The sequence below is a fragment of the Orycteropus afer genome, unplaced genomic scaffold, assembly GCF_000298275.1.
Source record: "Orycteropus afer afer isolate SDZICR_OR568_19922 unplaced genomic scaffold, OryAfe1.0 scaffold00097, whole genome shotgun sequence".
Lineage (NCBI taxonomy): Eukaryota > Metazoa > Chordata > Mammalia > Tubulidentata > Orycteropodidae > Orycteropus > Orycteropus afer.
The window spans coordinates 9113751-9131288 of NW_006921684.1; the positions used below are offsets into that span (position 1 = coordinate 9113751).

A 17538-nucleotide genomic window follows, 5' to 3' on the forward strand; every position below is an offset into this window, starting at 1 on the left:
AAAAAGAATGAGTTTTGTGGGATTACACAGTGTCACAAAACAAAATGTGTACGAACTGTTAAATGTAAATATGAACCTTTGTAAAATTTTACCCAAATGAAAAAAAAGTTAAAGAAAAAGAATGAGCTTTTATAGGTGGTTTTAGTTTGTTTTTAGTTTTAATTACTGAATACATTATTTGTTTTTTTCATTGTGCTTTGGGTGCAAATTTACAAAGCAAATTTGATTTACATTCAATAGTTCATGCACATTTGATTTCACACCCCATTACCATCCCCAGCCATAAAAAACTCTCCTCTCCTCCCCTCCCTGTGACTACTCCCTCCCTGTGCCCTTGTTAACTATGCATTCCAGTCTATCCAACTTTCCCTCTATGTGAATGCTGCCCCTCTGGAGTCTCATGGCTGATTTATCTGAGGGGTGTATTTCCCTAGAGTAGGTGGGTAGATCTCCCTGGGGTAGGTGTTCTGCATGTAGGTCTTTCTACTGTTGGGCTGAGAGCCAATCCCTTTCCAAGCGGTTGGCATTGGTAGCCAGGCACCATCTAGTTCTTCTGGTCTGGGGGTCATGAAGGCTGAGGTCCTCGTAGTCCATTGAGGACCATCTCATCCTTGGGCTAATTGTTTCCAGATGCCTTTGATCTTCTTTGGAGCTCTGGTGGCACAGTGCCTAAGGCATTTGACTGCTAACCAGCAGGTTGGCAGTTCAAACCCCCCAGCCATTCCGTGGAAGGAAGACTGGGCAATCTACTTCTGTAAAAATTTAGCTCCTTGGAAACCCAATGGGGGTCGCTATAAGTCAAATTTGACTCGATGGCAGTGAGTTTTTTTGGTTTTGATTTTCTTCACTCGTCTCTGCTTCAGACAAAAGGAGACCAATAGTTGCATCTTAGATGGCCACTCAAAAGCTTTTAAGACCCCAGTCACTTTCACCAAAGTAGGTTGTGGAACAAGATTTTTATGTACTATGCTGTGCCAGTTGAGCATGATGTTCCCTGAGACTACGGTCCTGGGTCTGCAGGCCCAGTCTCTCTCTCAAGGTGTTTGGTTGTCTCTGAGAAGTTACTCCAACTCTATCTTCTGTTGTTTCTGTAATGTAAGTGGCTAATTTTGTAGCACAAGTGCATATGTAAGATCATCTTTAGCCAAATCTATCCTTGGTCTAGGGTATATTTCTGTATGCCTACCTCCACCTGATCTTCTCACCTGTCTATGTATTTATCCATAGCCTGGTGTTTGGTGTTAGTAGTAATGCAGTATTGTGCACGTAATAGTATTTGTCTCTGCTGTCTATATCTTATGTGCATGTTTCAGTGTCCTTCCGTTCCCCAGCATCATCATGCTGGTCACAGACTCTTTCCACACCGTCCCACCCCTCATCTAAATCGACATGTGACCCCCAACTAGTCTGAAATTTTCCTTCCCCTTCCGTCCCATCCCTGGTAACCAACAAAGGAAATTTCCTTCCCTAAGTAAACCTTTTCTTGACTTTTTACAATATTTGTCCTTCTGTGATTGGCTTATTTCACTCAGCATAAAGTGCTACAAATTTATCCACATTGTGAGATGATTCATGTATTCTTCATTATTCTTTAATGTTGCATATAGTATTCCACTGTGTGACTGTACCATGGTTTGGCAATCCATTCATCTGTTGATGGGCATTTAGGTTATTTCCGTCTCTTTGCTATAGTGAATTGGGCTGTGATCAACATGGGTTTGCTCATGTCTGTTTGTATTCTGTCTCTCACCTCTTTAAGATATATTCCTAGTAGTGGAATTGCTGGTTCAAATGGTATTTCTATTTTCAGTTTTTTGAGGAAACACCATACCATTTTCCACGATGGTCGTAACATTTTGCAGTCCCACCAGCAGTGTATGAGAGTTCCAATCTCTCTTCAACCTCGCCAGCATTTGTTATTTTCTGTCTTATTGAACCCCGCTGCTATTGCTGAGGTGAGATGATATGTCATTGTTGTTTTGATCTGCATCTCTCTAATGGCTAATGATCATGAGCATTTCCTCATGTGTTTGTTGCCCACCATTATAACATCTTTAGCGAAGTGTCTGTTCATATCCCTTGCTCATTTTTGAATTAGGTTGTCTTTTTTGGTGTTGAGGTGTTGCATTTTTCTATAAATTCCAGAGATAAATTCCTTGTCAGATACATCATAGCCAAATTTTTTCCCTGTCTGCGGGTTCTCTTTTTATTATTTTGGAGAAGACTTTCAATGGGCATAAGAATTTAGTTTTTAAAATGTCCCAGTCATCTAGCTTCTCTTCCACTGCCTGTGCATTTTGGGGTATGCTTGATAATCTATTTATGCCATAGATTAGGGCCCCTAGATTTGCACCTATTTTATCTTTGATAAGCTTTATAGTTTTGGGTTTTACATCTAAGTCTTTGATCCAACCTGAGCTCATTTTTGTGTATGGGATAAGGTATGGGTCTTGTTTCATTTTTCTGCAAGTGGATATCCAATTTTGCCAACATCGTTTGTTAAAGAGGCTATCACTCCCCCCCATTTAATGGGTTTTGGCCCTTTGTCAAATATCAGCTGTCTATAGATAGATGGGTATATTTCTGGGTTTTTGATTCTGTTCAGCTGTTCTGTCTGTCATTGTACCAATATCACAGTTTTGACTACTGTGGCTGTATAGTAGCTTTTGCGATCCAGGAGTGTCAGATTAGTGATTGGTTTTTCCATGTCCTTAAAAAATGTTGGTGGAATCTGGATCGGGATTGCACTAAATGTATAGATTGCTTTGGGTAGTATTGGCATTTTCACAATATTCAGTCTTCCTATCCATGAACAAGGCATGTTCTTCCATTTATGTAGATCCCTTGCAGTTTCTTCTAGTAGTATTTTGTAGTTTTTTTTTGTATAGGTCTTTTGTGTCTCTGATAAGATTTATTCCTAAGTAATTTATCTTTTTGGTGACTATTATAAATGGTATTGTTTTCCTTATTTCCTTTTCAGAGGCCTCTTTGCTGATGTAGAGGAATGTAACTCATTTTTGCATGCTGACCTTGTATCCTGCCACTTAGCTGAACCTTTCTATTCCAGTAATTTTTTTCTGCTGAGTCTCTTGGGTTTTCTGTGTATAGGATCATGTCATGTGCAAACAGAGATAGCTTTACTTCTTCTTTGCCAATTTGGATGCCTTTTATTTCTCTTTCTTGCCTTATTGCCCTGGCTAGGACATCCAATACAATGTTAAATAGAAATTGTGATAGAGGGCTTCCTTGTCTGGTTCCTGTTTGCAATGGGAATGTTTTGAGTCTTTCTCCATTAACAATAATGTTGCCTGTTGGTTTTGCATATGTGCCTTTTATTGTGTTGAGGATTCTCCCTTCTATCTTTATTTTCTTGAGAGTTTTGAACAGGAATGGGTGTTGGATTTTATTGAATGCCTTTTCTGCATCAATTGATATAATCATATGCTTCTTCTCTTTTGTTTTGTTTATGTGATAGATTACACTGATTGTTTTTCTGATGTTGAACCATCCTTGCATACCTGGTATGACTCCCACTTAGTCACGATGTGTTTTTTTTGATAGGTTGTTGCATTCTGTTGACTAGGATTCAGAATACATTATTTGGATTAAGACTTAAAGAATGCATGTAATAAAAGCTTATAGGGTTTTATTTTTCACAAATCACTCAACAAATATGACTTAAAATTGATTCCACCCAACTATGGTTTTAAAAGAAGTTAATAAAACAAAACACTTGGGTAAAATGATCCTATAAAAGAACATAGCAATAAGATAAAAATTACACTGAGGAGTTAAATCATAAAGATTTCCAGTTCTATGAAATTAAGGCTGCAATACAATTTTTTCCTCAAGGCAGAAGTATCACAGGGATTATCCATCTTAATATTTTCATTTTACATATGAGAAACTTAGGTACAAAAAAGCTAAGTGCCTTACCAAATGTCGTATAACCAGACAGTAGCTAATGTAGGTCATTTGATTCCAATTCAATATTTTTTCACTATATCATAATATTGACCAAAAAAACCTTGGAAACTGGCAGAATTAAAGAGTAGAGAACCACAAAATTACAAGTAATATTCTAAAATACTGTAATTAAAAAAAGAAAAGTAAATTTGTTCTGCTGTTGTTATATATGTACATGCATACAATTAAATAAAACTTAGGAAGGAATATTAAAGAATAGACATTGTCAGAGTACTCACAAATCCAAAAAGCAGGTACAGATTAAGGGGATGCTTATGTCTGTTCAGAGTCAATGCTAAAATCAAACCCAAAGATCCAAGGGTGAACACCAAAATTAAGGCAGGACTGAAAGACAAAATATTACAAGTGACTTCAAGTTCAAAATAGCATAAATGGCATAATCCAACTTAATAAAACATGTCTAAGTTATGTGTTTATGAAAATACAGGGAAAAAAATGTCTAGAAAGATCCATACCAAACTGTCAACAGAAATTTTTACATCTAGAAAAGTTGAGGTAATTATTACATCTAGAAAAGTGAAGTAGAGAAGAGGAGCAATACAAATAGTCCACAATGAATGATGTTGTTGTTATGTGCTTTCAAGTTGGACCTGACTCATAGCTACCCATCCTTGGGTTTCTGAGGCGGTATCACTACAAAAGTAGATTGTCCAACCTTTCTTCCGAGGAGTGGCTGGTGAATTTGAACTGCCAGCCTTCTGGTTAGCAGTCAAGTGCCTTAGGCACTACGTTACCAGAGCTCCCCCACAATGAATAGGGGGGACTTTTCCTTCAGGAGCTTCTATCATATTTGAATTTTTTTTCTTTTTCTTTTTTACAATTAGCATGCAATCTTTTTAACTAAAATACAATAAGTAAGACTATTAAATAATAAATTTTGTACCTAATTTCTTTTTCAGAGTCTTTACCATATGGGTATAATTTAATTAAAGAGGTTACCCTGAATAACAAACTAACAGCTTAACACTTTTTTTTTTTTTTTGCAGGGAGAGAGAATAGAAACTTCTAAGAAAACCTCATGTTCTAATTTTTCCTTTCCTTTAATCTAAAAAACTTACATTACTTTAACCATGAAAATAATTATTGTGGAAGTCAGATCTTAAATGAATTAGGGGTTAATCAAATGTAGCTCTTTTGAAAACTTCCCCATAAAATTATACTAGTCATGAACCAACATTTAATTAATTAATTAATTATAAATAAATAAATCTTTTCCAAACACTGTCTTAGAGTTTGGGAATATAAAGGTGAATGAGGCAAGAGGACATTTTCTAGTTTTTAAAACTAAAAAATTAAGACTCAAAAAGATAAATTTCATGTAGTAAAAATACTTAGTATCTCAGGAGATAAAAGTTTAAGACTAAAATAATATAAACTAAAATCAATAGAGAGGTAAATAACCAAGTTATGGGGCATTTTCCTTATAAAAACAAAACAAATCTTGTAAGAGTCAGATGATAAGCTTTTCTTATACTCCCGTCTCAAACGCTTACAGAAAAAAAATAATGAACTTTGCTTATAATATGCCCTCTTGATCATATGCAATGTCTGGAAATGATTAAAAATCATCTCATTAGCTTACCTTTCATGTACAAATGTCCGTACAGACTTAAAGTATAAAAAAGCTGTACATGTCATTGTAGTTAAGAAAACTTGCAGAGAAAGGATACTATAAACTTTTCTTAGAAAGGCTGAAAGAATGAAAGAAAAAATTACATGATTATTTTCTTACATGTCTATCATATTTCTACAATCAAATTTTTTCCTAGGAAAACTAAGCTTTTATTCCATGCATTCTTTAATCTTAATACAAATAATGTATTCTGTAACTAAAAGTAGAAACAACAAAAAGCTTCCAAAGTGATTCAGAAATTGTCAACGATACCTATATCTGATCCTCCAAAAAGCATGAGCATATTAAAGAATTAACATTAAGTCAGTGGGCCAGAATGTAAACATTTTCATCAAAATCAAAAAGTATTAAATGCTTGTTTGTATACAACAGCATACGACAAAAATGAAAGATTGAAAACAAGACATTTTAAAAGAAAGATTCTGTTCTGAAACTGGAAAGGAGTTAATAGAAAGCATATGGTTACATACAAGTTTTTTTCAAAAATTCTTAATTTCCACAGCAGTAAAAAACTTTCCCTAAAATGAATTTTATCCTTAAAAGGTAAATATATAAACTTCACTCATCTACTTTTATTCCTCACATACAGTACCAAAAACCAAACCAAACTCACTGCTGTTGAGTCAGATCTAACTCTTAGCAACCCCTCCTTGAGTTTCTAAGGCAGCATCACTACAGAAAATAGACTGCACATATACTACAGCTGCCCCTAATTCTATACAACAGGAAATTCCTTCCTTTCTGAATATTTTATTACTAACATAAATAAATGAACGCCAAGTCCTAATGATTAAGAAAATATCATCACAAAAGTCTTCTGACATACAGATGGTATAAATAATACAATGAACACCCAAGAATCTACCCACCCATCTTCGGAAGTGAAATGTTAACAGCAGTCTCCACCTACTTTCCATATACACATACTGATAATATCCCTCTCCCTTCATGTCCTGCTTAACTGCTAATCATCTTTCAACAGTCAGCCCCCACAATGAGTTCATGTTAATGGTGGCAAAATGATTTGGAGAAGGACATCAAGAATGGTGGCACAATTTGAAGAATGTAACCAATGTCACCAAATTGTACATGTAGAAAATGTTGAATTGGTGTATGTTTTACTATGTATATTTTTAACAACAAAAAAGATTCAGCCTCTGGTCTAAAGCAGATATTCCTCCTTCATGCCCCCAAGAGATCTAATCACTTTATTTTGTAACTGATAACTCTATTTGACCCTCACATCCATTAAACTATAAAGACTGAAAGTTCCCTAATAATAACATGTCTTAATCATTTCCATACCTCAGCAGCACTCAGCTGCTAACAAAAGGTTGGAGGTTCAGACTTACCCAGCAACTCTGTGGGATAAAAACCTGGCAATCTGCTCCCATAAAGACTGCAGCCTAGAAAACCTTATGGGGCAGTTCTGCTCTGTTGCATTGTGTCACCGTCAGTCAGAATCAACTCAACACCACTTAGCAATAACAATAGCACTCAGCACAGTATATAATTTAAAAAAAAAAAACCACTACCATCAAGTCAATTGCAACTCATTGCACAGAATACCCACTAAATTTTATTTGTTCTTAAATAAATATACATTGAATGAATGAATGGTGACTTTTGCTAGTCATGGAAGAGAAAAAAATACAATTCTGACAAAGAATGATAAAGCCACAACCTACTGAGAACACTGTGCTTAGACAGGCGATAAAATCCTTGTTGAATGACTTTTACCCAACAATAGAAGATGTGCTGTTGTCTCTTGTCTGTCATGACAATACTCATGGGTAGATGTTGTGAAATTCCTTTTACAAAAATTCCTACAAAAGACCTGTCTTCCCAATGAAGGATGAATTGCTTTGATGGCATGTCAACAAATTATCAAATGATAAAATAAATCTTTTATAAAAAATAAAACAATTTTCATGAATAATAAAGATTTAAGGAGCTCTGGTAGCATAGTACCTAAGGCACTTGACTGCTAACCAGAAGGCTGGTGGTTCAAACCCACCAGCCACTCCTCGGGAGGAAGACTGGGCAATCTACTTCCGTAGTGATATTGCCTTGGCAACCCAAGGAGGGGTTGCTATGAGTCGGGGCCGACTCGATGGCACACAACAACAACAACAATAAAGATTTAATCCTTTTAATGCTCAAACATTAAATCTTAACAATTTTTCCCTCTGGAACGCTTTCTAAAATACATAGTTCCTAACAAGAGCATTACATGTTGCTATAGTGCTGAATAGGAGCTCTGGTAGCATAGTGCCTAAGGCACTCGACTGCTAATCAGAAGGCTGGTGGTTCAAACCCACCAGCCATTCCTTGGAAGGAAGATGGGGCAATCAATCTACTTCCGTAGTGATACTGCCTCAGAAACCCAAGGAGGGGTCCCGATGAGTCGGGTCCAACTCAACAGCACTTAACAACATAGTGCTGAACAGGTTTTTGCAGAGCTTCCAGACTAAAGAACTAAGAAAAAAGGCCTGGCAATCTACTTCGGAAAATATCAACTGATGAGAACCCTGTGGATCACAGTGGTGCAATCTGAAACTTGTCATAGGGACCAGGCAGCATTTTGTTGTACCTGGGGTTGCCGTGAGTCAGGAGCCCAGTCAATGGCATTTGGTGTCTTAAACAGATTTTACTGAACCTAAAATTTAACCATTGATTTATAGAATCAGTTGTCCTTTAGCATAGATATATTTGAACAACAAAAAAGAAAATAGTGCTTATGTCCAAAACAGAGCTACAACTTACTTTCCTAAAAAAGGCCCTGATGTCTTTAGGTTTGAGGTCATTTCCATCTTTTTCTTAAAAACAGAGAAATATGTATATACATATTATTGCCATGGGCGATGTTACAGGCTATCTTTCTGCAAATTTAATTATTAAAGATCAAACTATGATTCCCCCAAGGGATTGTCTGGACTGGAAAAAAAAATTCTTTATTTTTGATACCTCATTATGTAACTCAAATCTACTCTTTCTGATATATATTCTTGACCAAACAGTGAAAGTTACTGTTAAGTCTTACCATTTTATGGAATGTTTTTACAATTCAAAACAGTACACACAGAAAGATCTAATGTTTATTTGTGTATATGGGTGAGTATGTACACAATTTCATATGTAATAAAAGACTGGAAGAATATATTCCAGGGTGTTAATAATGGTTTTCTCTGGCCAGTGTGACTATTTACTGCTTTTCTAATAAAAAACATTTTAAAGAAATCTATGGTAAGTCTATAAATTCATCATAAGAAACTATCCTTATGCAGGTATTCCAGACTAACTTTTTCTACACACTTTAACAATTAAAAAAAAAAAAAAAAAAGAGGAGCTCTGGTGGCATAACAGTGGGACCTTAAATTGAATCTCAGGCAAAAAAGTAACATTTGATACTCATTTTGAATAACTAACATAGATGTGGCAAAGGACATACACAGGGAAAAAAAGATGCAGTATAAAAATACTAGCCAAACAATTTTATCTTCCAAATTTTTATTCTGAGTCCTGATCTCTCTTCTGCTTGGCATCTCAGACATAACATGTCCCCAACAGGAACTCTTAATCTCCACCCCAAAGCTGTCTTTCTCTCAGCCTTCTCATTAGTGACCAGCACCACCATCCTCCACATAGGAAGTCATCTTTGATTCCCCTTCCTTTTCCTTGTCCTCATATCTAACCCATCAGCAAGTGCTATAGCTACTGCTTTCAAAAGTAGAACAAGTCCACCTCTTTCAGTCTCTTCTGCCCTCTCCCTAGTCAAAGTATGCATGATCTCCCACCTGGATGACTGGAGGAGCCCTCCACCTGGTCTCCATGCTTTCACCCTTGCCTTACCTCGTCCCTCTTCACACAGCAGCCAGAGTAGTGTTTTATAAAGGAAACCATATTACGTGACTCCTTGCTTAAACCCTCTTAATGGTTTCTCTTAGAATAAAATTGAAAAGCTTTTATGGGGCCTACAAAGGAAGAAAGAAGTAGAAACACCAAGCACAGGGCTAGTTCTTTTAAGTGTACATATGCAGACAGGTGGAAAGAGCATTCCTCTTGTTCTTGCTTTGTGCTATCGAGTCGGACCGAACTCACAGCAACCCCTCCTTGGGTTTCCGAGGCGCTATCACTATGGAAGTAGATTGCCCAATCTTCCTCCCAAGGAGCAGTTAGTGGGTTTGAGGAGTAGCTGGTTTGAACCGCCAGCCTTCTGATTAGTAGTCAAGTGCCTTAGGCACTATGCTACCAGCGCTCCTGAGCTCTAGGGATAATGAAATCTGAATTCTACTTCCAACTTCACTGCAAAGAACTATGTTATCTTGGGCAAATGTTTTGAAACTTAAACTTCCAATAAACTATTGATGTATATTATTTTGGGGATTGTAATTCCAGGGAAAATGGTAATTACTACAAATTTTAGAATTATACCAAAATACCAGGGTTAGTATTTCTACAATAGATCAGAGAGACTTTAGTTATTCCCCAACATAATGAAAAATGTCATTCTTTCAGTCTCTAGCATTCAGCATAGCGTTTCCACCTTTCCTTGTCTCGTCACCAGTGCCCACTCCTTTTCTTAGTGAGCTCCCTTCATGTATCTGAATCTCAGCCTGTGGAACAAAGTTCCACTTCCTCCTTGAAGCTTTCCTAGATTATTCCAGTTCACACACTATGGCTCTCTTCCCTAAACTCCCTTCTGATTTGGCACGTTAGAATTTAATTTTAATTAAGTTTCTATCACAGATTAGTTTGGCTAGTAGCCAGCCTAACTGAAATGCCTTGATTACAGGGACTGTGACTTCTAAAACTTTTGTTTATTCCACTGCCTTTCCATGAACTATGATGGGGTTACTAGATAAATGTAGTTTGTTTCTTAAATGTATATTAATGATTCAAATATGTTTCCTTATATTGGCAATAAGTACCTTGACTCACCAAGACCTAAGGAATACCTTCTATTCACACACCTGATGCCATGTCCACAGAAACTTAATTTCTATTCCTGCCCTTCCCTGAAGTGACTCATTCTCTCTCTCTTTCTCATTTTTGGGACCAGCAGGGACCATCATTCTCCCTTTGGTATCTATGAGTTAGCCAGGCATTGGAATCCACTTCCCAGTAGGTACTTCCAGTGTTGTTGTTAGTTGCCTTTGAGTGAATTCTGACTTCAGTTGTCATTTCTTACTCTATTGTATCACATTGTCATCCTTTTTACAGTTGAAAATTCAGAATGCCTTCTTAGTTTAAAAAAGACACACTAAAAAGTTGAGCTCATCTGTCAAAATATTTTAAAATTTAATTCCAGAAATATAGATGCTGAACACCAAGATTCTTAGTGCATGAGAACTATCTTCCTAATTTCTTTCCAAGAGCAAGTTCCAGCTGCTTAGATAGGATGAAAATCTGGAACAATGTACATGATCAAATGGAAACCAAAAAAAAAAGAACAAACAAAAACCCAAACTCACTGCCATGGAGTGGGATCCAACTCATAGTGACCACTCCTTGGGTTTTGGAAGTGGTATCACTATGGAAGTAGATTGCCCAACCTTCCTTCCAAGGAGTGGCTGGTGGGTTTGAATCGCCAACCTTCTGGTTAGCAGTCAAATGCCTTAAGCACTAGGCCATCAGGGCTCCCAATCAAATGGTGAACTAGTGCAAACAACATATTCCACTTCCGTGGAGTTATGCATTTTAAATTCAAATTAATTACCACCCACTAAATACTGGATCACAAAGCTAATACCATGCGGGGCAAAAACACGGTATTTTGACTGCATAGGAAGCTTCCGTTTTCAGGAGCTGCCTCAGAGATAATAATCAAACAATGTTGAGTTCTAGGTCCTGCGGAGAGAAAATAGTGAGCAAGAGAGACTGGATCCCTGCCCTTCTGGAGCATATCACACTCGCAGTGAAGACAGACAAGTAAATAGAAACTTATGACGCGTCCAGGTGGCCCCAAAACTGGAACGTTCAAAAGAAAGGTTAATTTCTTCCAGTTGCACTTTACAGAGATCATATAATAAACCTATTTTCACACACACACACACACACACACACCCCTTAACTTTCTCTTAATATAAAGAATGCCAAATTATGGCTGTAGAGGTTTTCATCCTTCTCTGCACTGAAAAAGAAACAAGATAAAAGTAGTATCGGCTCCAGGATAGGTTCCTCACTGAGCTAAAAGATAAAGGGCCACTCTGCCTCCCTCCACGCCCTCTCGGAGCCTCTCGGAAAGGGGGGGAGTTCTTCCTCCGAACTTTTGGGGGAGGGCGCTCCCTCGGATCCCCAGGAAGAGGAAAGAGCGCTGTGAGCGGTTTTACCTAGACTTCCCGGAGGCCGACCAAACTGGGGAGCTCTGGTAGCATAGTGCCTAAGGCACTTCACTGTTAACCAGTTCAAACCCACCAGTCACTCCTGGGAAGGAAGGTTGGGCAATCTACTTCCACAGTGATACCGCCTCCAAAACCCAATGAGTGGTCGCTATGAGTCAGGTCTGCCTCTACCGCACATAACAACAGAGGCCGACAGCACAGCAAGACCGATGAGGGGCGGCCAGTAAGGACTGAAGGACGGAACACCGTACCCATTCGGATGTGCACACTGGCAGAGGCCACGCAGCTGCCATAGTTGAAGTCATCCTCGATGGAGGAGGAGGGGTAGCGAGAGTCTGGGTTCGCCATGGCGGCAACAGAACCTCCAGGCACCTCTGTAGAGCAGAGACACTACCCACAACGGACATTAACCGAGTTCCGGGATGAAGTAATCCAGACCAAACTAGCCGAGTCGGCTTGGCAGAGCGAGCCCGGAGCTAATCGATGATCTGGCTTCCGCAATCTGAGGAGCAGACTGTTTCAGCTTACTCCAGTTCCGCCGCCACCAAGTTGCTTCTGACTCCTAGAACTGCCTCACATGGTTTCCAAAACTATAAATCTTTAGGAAGCCTACTGCCTCATCTTTCTCCCATGGAGGAACAGGTGGGTTCGAACCTCTGACCTTTTTAGTTAGGAGCTTAGTGCCTTAACCACTGTGCTGCCCAGAGCTCCTTGCTTCAAGTTAGGATGGGGGAAAAAACGGATTATTTTTCCAGGATCATTTGAGGTGAGAGTTTTTTCAGATTTCCCTTCACAAACTTTTTAAAGTCCTCTTCTCTGGCTCTGGTGGTGTAGAGCCCAAGGCACTTGACTGGTAACCAGAAGGTTGGTGGTTCAAACCCACCAGCCACTCCTCAGAAGGAAGAGTGGGCAATCTACTATCTGTAGTGATACTGCCTCAGAAACCCAAGGAGGGGTCGCTATGAGTCGACTCAATGGCAGATAACAACAACAACTTATCTGGAGAGTTGCTAAAAATGATTGTAGTGATGTCATCAAGTACTCATCTCAGTCACTCACTCGTTCAGTAATCACACCGGGAATACAGTTTTGATTCTGTTTTAAATGATAATCATCTTTTATTGACTAAAAACATTAGCCAATCTTCATCCCATATCTCTTACCAATTACCAAAAAAAAATTTCCAGATGGATTGTAAATCTAAATGTGAAAAGCAAAACTATGAAACTTCAAGAAGATGATATAGGAGAATATCTTCATGATTTGGGGGAAGGCCAAATAATTCTGGAGCCAGATATAAAATAGTGTTTAACCACAAAGGAAAAGATTGACATATTAAACTATATTAAAATTAGGAACTTCATAGTGCTACTGCCTCAGAGACCCAAGGAGGGGTCTCTATGAGTCGGATCCTACTGGACAGCAGTGCCTTGCATTTTGCGTTACTAATCAAAATACATTGTTGTTGTTGTTAAGTGCCGTCGAGTCGTTTCTGACTCATAGCGACCCCATGCACAGCAGAACGAAACACTGCCCGATCCCGTGCCAGCCCCACAATCCCTGCTATACTTGAGGCCATCATCGCAGCCACCATATCAATCCATCTCCTTGAAGGCCTCCCTCTCTTTCGTCGACCCTCCGATTAGAAGAGAGTAAAAAAGCCATAGAGTGGGAGAAGATATTTGCTAGATATGTAATATACAAAGAGCTTACATCCAGAATATAAAAACAATTGTTACAAAATAAGAAAAAGGTAACCAATAGAAAAATGAGTAAAAGACTTGACTTGGCATATCACACACACACACACACACACACACAATCCAAATGGCCAACAAAAGTATGAAAAAATACTGTCATTAATAATCAGAGAAATGTAAATAAATGCCACAATAAGATACCAGAAGAATCTCACCCTTGGTTTTATGCTCCACTGTTGCCATCTTGAAATTCTTTTTTTTTTTTTTCTTTAAATCACTAATAGCTTTTACATTGCTTTATTTAAATAAGACAGTACCCACCATAGCTGCTAAACACTGGATATATTTGAAGTCATAAGTACATCCATATGTGCCTCCAAATGATGTTTGGGATCCTGCTTGCCAGCATTTATTGCCAGCTGTTCAGGTGTCATCTTAGCTTCTTCTACAACCTTACTGTAATTCCAACATCTCTTTTACCACTGATTAATTGTGTTTACAATGTTCACTGTAGTCCTGAATTGTCAAACCTTTCATCCAACTCCTCTTATGCAAATTTAGCAACATCCTCTAGTTCAGTTCATTAACTAATAGTAATGGAGTGATGATGTCTGTTTAGTCCATGCATTAATGCCTGGATAGATGATATGTTTAAATGACCCAGATTTATTGTTCATCTTGGTCATGTCCTAAGACCATCATATTAGCATTGATCACTGAAGGCATCAGTAACAACTTTTCCTTTTATACTCTGAACGATATCCACAACCCCATCACAGCTCTCTCCAGGACTTCAAAACTCAGTGCTGAGGGTTGATATCCACACCAGACAGCCAACAACCAAAGCCAGGGTGACTGTCATACTAACCAATAACCATCTCAGGCCTTTCTTTCTGCTTCAACATAGCGAGCATTTTGGCTTGAAACCCTAATCACCTGCCTTCACACTAACACCTGTTCCTGAATTTGGCATAGTAAACACATCATCACCACGTTCTCCAAGCATCAGACCCGTAACTTTCATTGGGACTCTAGTGCAACCATGTTTTAACATTTTTAACAATGCTAGGGAAGAGATACAGACTTGTTCAGCTATGTCCACTGCAGAACCAAATGTATGTGGCTCCTGGCCCAGTCCAGGCATACCTCCTTCAAGTCTTAAGAAGTCTGTCCAAATTTCTGGTCTGTAACTACAGCTCTTGAGGATTAAGCTTCAATTTGTTGAGTTTTATAAATTTCATCTTAGCTCAAATTATTGCTAATTTTGGCAGATACCATTTTTCCCAAGTTTTTTGTTGTTTTTTTCTCTCTCTCTCGTGAAGGTGGGCAGAAGACATGATAGTGTGGTCTAAACCTCTGTCTTGCTTTTGCGGTGATGTGGCAGTGGCAGTGGCTCAGGCTTGGCCCAGCTGTGGCTCTGTGATGAATCAGCCCTATTCCCATCTTGAAAGTATTAAAATCTTATTTTGAATGTGAATTTTGTAAGTGAAAGTTGCAGACACAATGGAGCATGAGCATGAGCAGAAGAGAGAGCACAACAGAGGTATCCTACAGACCTTACCAGGAGCTCTGGTGGTGTAGTGCCTAAGCCATTTGACTATTAACCAGAAGGCTGGTGGTTCAAACCCACCAACCACTCCTCGGAAGGAAGACTGGGCAATCTACTGCTGTAGAGATAATGACTCGGAAATCCAAGGAGGGGTCGCTATGAGTCAGAGCCAACTTGATGGCAGTGAGTTAGGTTTTTAGGTTACAGACCTTACCAATCTACTTGCATGTCCTGTTCGAGATGCCCCAGGAGAAGAGAATTCTGTTGGACCTACAATAAGTAGGAGTTTAGCTAGAATTAAAAGTCAGTACAAGATAAGCATGTTTTACCTACCAATAAGTAAACTGGGGTAGGGGTAGGGGTGATAGCCCTAATGAGCCAGGCTTTTCTTATGAATCAGAACTTACTTTGCAGGAAGCAGACTATATATAGTCTAAGAAACACAAACGACAATGGAACCTTGTCATATCCTTTCTTTCCTGTGTTATTTCTTTGCGTTTCTAACCACTTAAATTGAAAACAATGTCCTATACTCAGACTATTCCGGGATGTAGAAAAGGATGGAATCCTCCCAAATTCATTTTATGAAGCAAGCATAACCTTGATACCAAACCATGCAAAGACATCACTAAAAACGAAAACTACAGATGAACATCCCTCATGATTATAGATGCAAAAATCTTCAACAAAATCCTAGCCAACAGACTCCAACAACATATCAAAAGAATAATACATTATGATCAAGTGGGGTTCATATCGGGTATGCAAGGATGGTTCAACATTACAAAAACAATCAACATCATCCATCACATAAATAAAACAAAGGAAAAGAACTACATGATCAATCAATGCAGAAAAGGCATTTAATAAAATCCAACACCCATTCCTGATCAAAACTCTCAGCAAAATGGGAAGAGAAGTGACATTCCTCAACATAATAAAGGGCATGTATGCAAAACCAACAGCCAACATTATTCTCAATGGAGAGAATGAAAGAATTCCCTTTGCTAACAGAAACCAGACAAGGATGCCCTCTATGACCACTTCTATTTAACATTGTATTGGAAGTCCTAGCCAGAGCAATAAGGCAAGAAAGGGAAATCAAAGACATCTAAATTGGTAAGAAAGAAGTAAAACGATCCCTATTTACTGATGATATGGTTCAATACATTGAAAACCCAAGAGACTCAGCAAAAAAATTATTGAAACTAATTGAGAGATTTAGCATAGTGGATGGATACATGATCAACATCTAAAAATCAGTTGGATTCCTCTACACCAGCAAAGAGATTCCTGAAAAGGGAATAAGAAAATAAATACCATTTACAATAGCTACCCCAAAAAATACATAAATAAAATACTTGCGAATAAATCTCACTAGGGACACAAAAGACCTGTACAAAGAAAACTAAAGAACACTACTTCAAGAAACCATAAGAGATCTACGTAAATGGAAGAACATCCCATGCTCGTGGATAGGAAGATTGAACATTGTGAAAATGTCATTACTACCCAAAGCAATCTGTATATTCAATGCAGTCCCAATCCAGATCCCATCAATGTTCCTTAAGGATATGAAAAAACAATCACTAATTTTATATGGAAAGGAAAGAGACCTCGAATAAGGAAAGCACTATAACAAATTATGGATAACACTGAACTGAATGAGAATTCCAGAACATTTAATTGTATTAATGAGGAACCTGTACATAGACCGGGATGCTGTTGTTCAAACAGAACAAGGGGACACTGTTGTTGTTGTTGTTATGTGCCCTCAAGTTGCCCCAACTCATAACGACCCATCCTTGGGTTTCCAAGGCAGTATCACTACAGAAGTAGATTGCCCAACCTTCCTTCCAAGGAGTGGCTGCATGGTTTAAAATCAGGAAGGGAGTGCATCAGGGTTGTATCCTTTCTCCATACTTATTCAATCTGTATGCTGAGCATATAATCCAAGAAGCTGGACTATATAAAGAAGATCGTGGCATTAACATTGGAGGAAGCCTCATTAACAACCTGAGATATGATGATGATACAACTTTGCTCGCTGTAAGTGAGGATCACTTGAAGCACTTACTGATGAAGATTGAAGACTACAGTCTGCAGTATGGATTACACTGCAATATAAATAAAACAAAAAATCCTCACAACTGGACCAATAAGCAGCATCATGATAAATGGAGAAAAGAGTGAAGTTGTCACAGACTTCATTTTACTTGGTTCTACAATCAACCCAATGGAAACAGCAGTCAAGACATCAGACAACATATTGCATTGGGCAAATCTGCTGCAAAAGATCTCTTTCAAGTGCTGAAGAGCAAAGAT

General features: G+C 38.3%; 1 protein-coding gene and 1 pseudogene across 1 annotated transcript in view; both read right to left on the bottom strand.

Annotated features, from left to right (window-relative positions):
• Positions 1-12312, bottom strand: part of TMBIM4 (transmembrane BAX inhibitor motif containing 4) — a 29472-nt gene extending 17160 nt beyond the window's left edge. The window contains exons 1-3 of the mRNA XM_007942745.2: positions 12216-12312; positions 5570-5678; positions 4206-4311 (exon numbers count right to left, since the gene is read on the bottom strand). Of these exons, the coding sequence (XP_007940936.1) occupies positions 4206-4311; positions 5570-5678; positions 12216-12312 (312 nt within the window). The remainder of the gene's footprint in view (positions 1-4205; positions 4312-5569; positions 5679-12215) is intronic.
• A 1649-nt stretch (positions 12313-13961) lies between these two features.
• On the bottom strand, positions 13962-14820 carry LOC103198580 (annotated as a pseudogene).
• Between the last annotated feature and the right edge of the window lie 2718 nt (positions 14821-17538).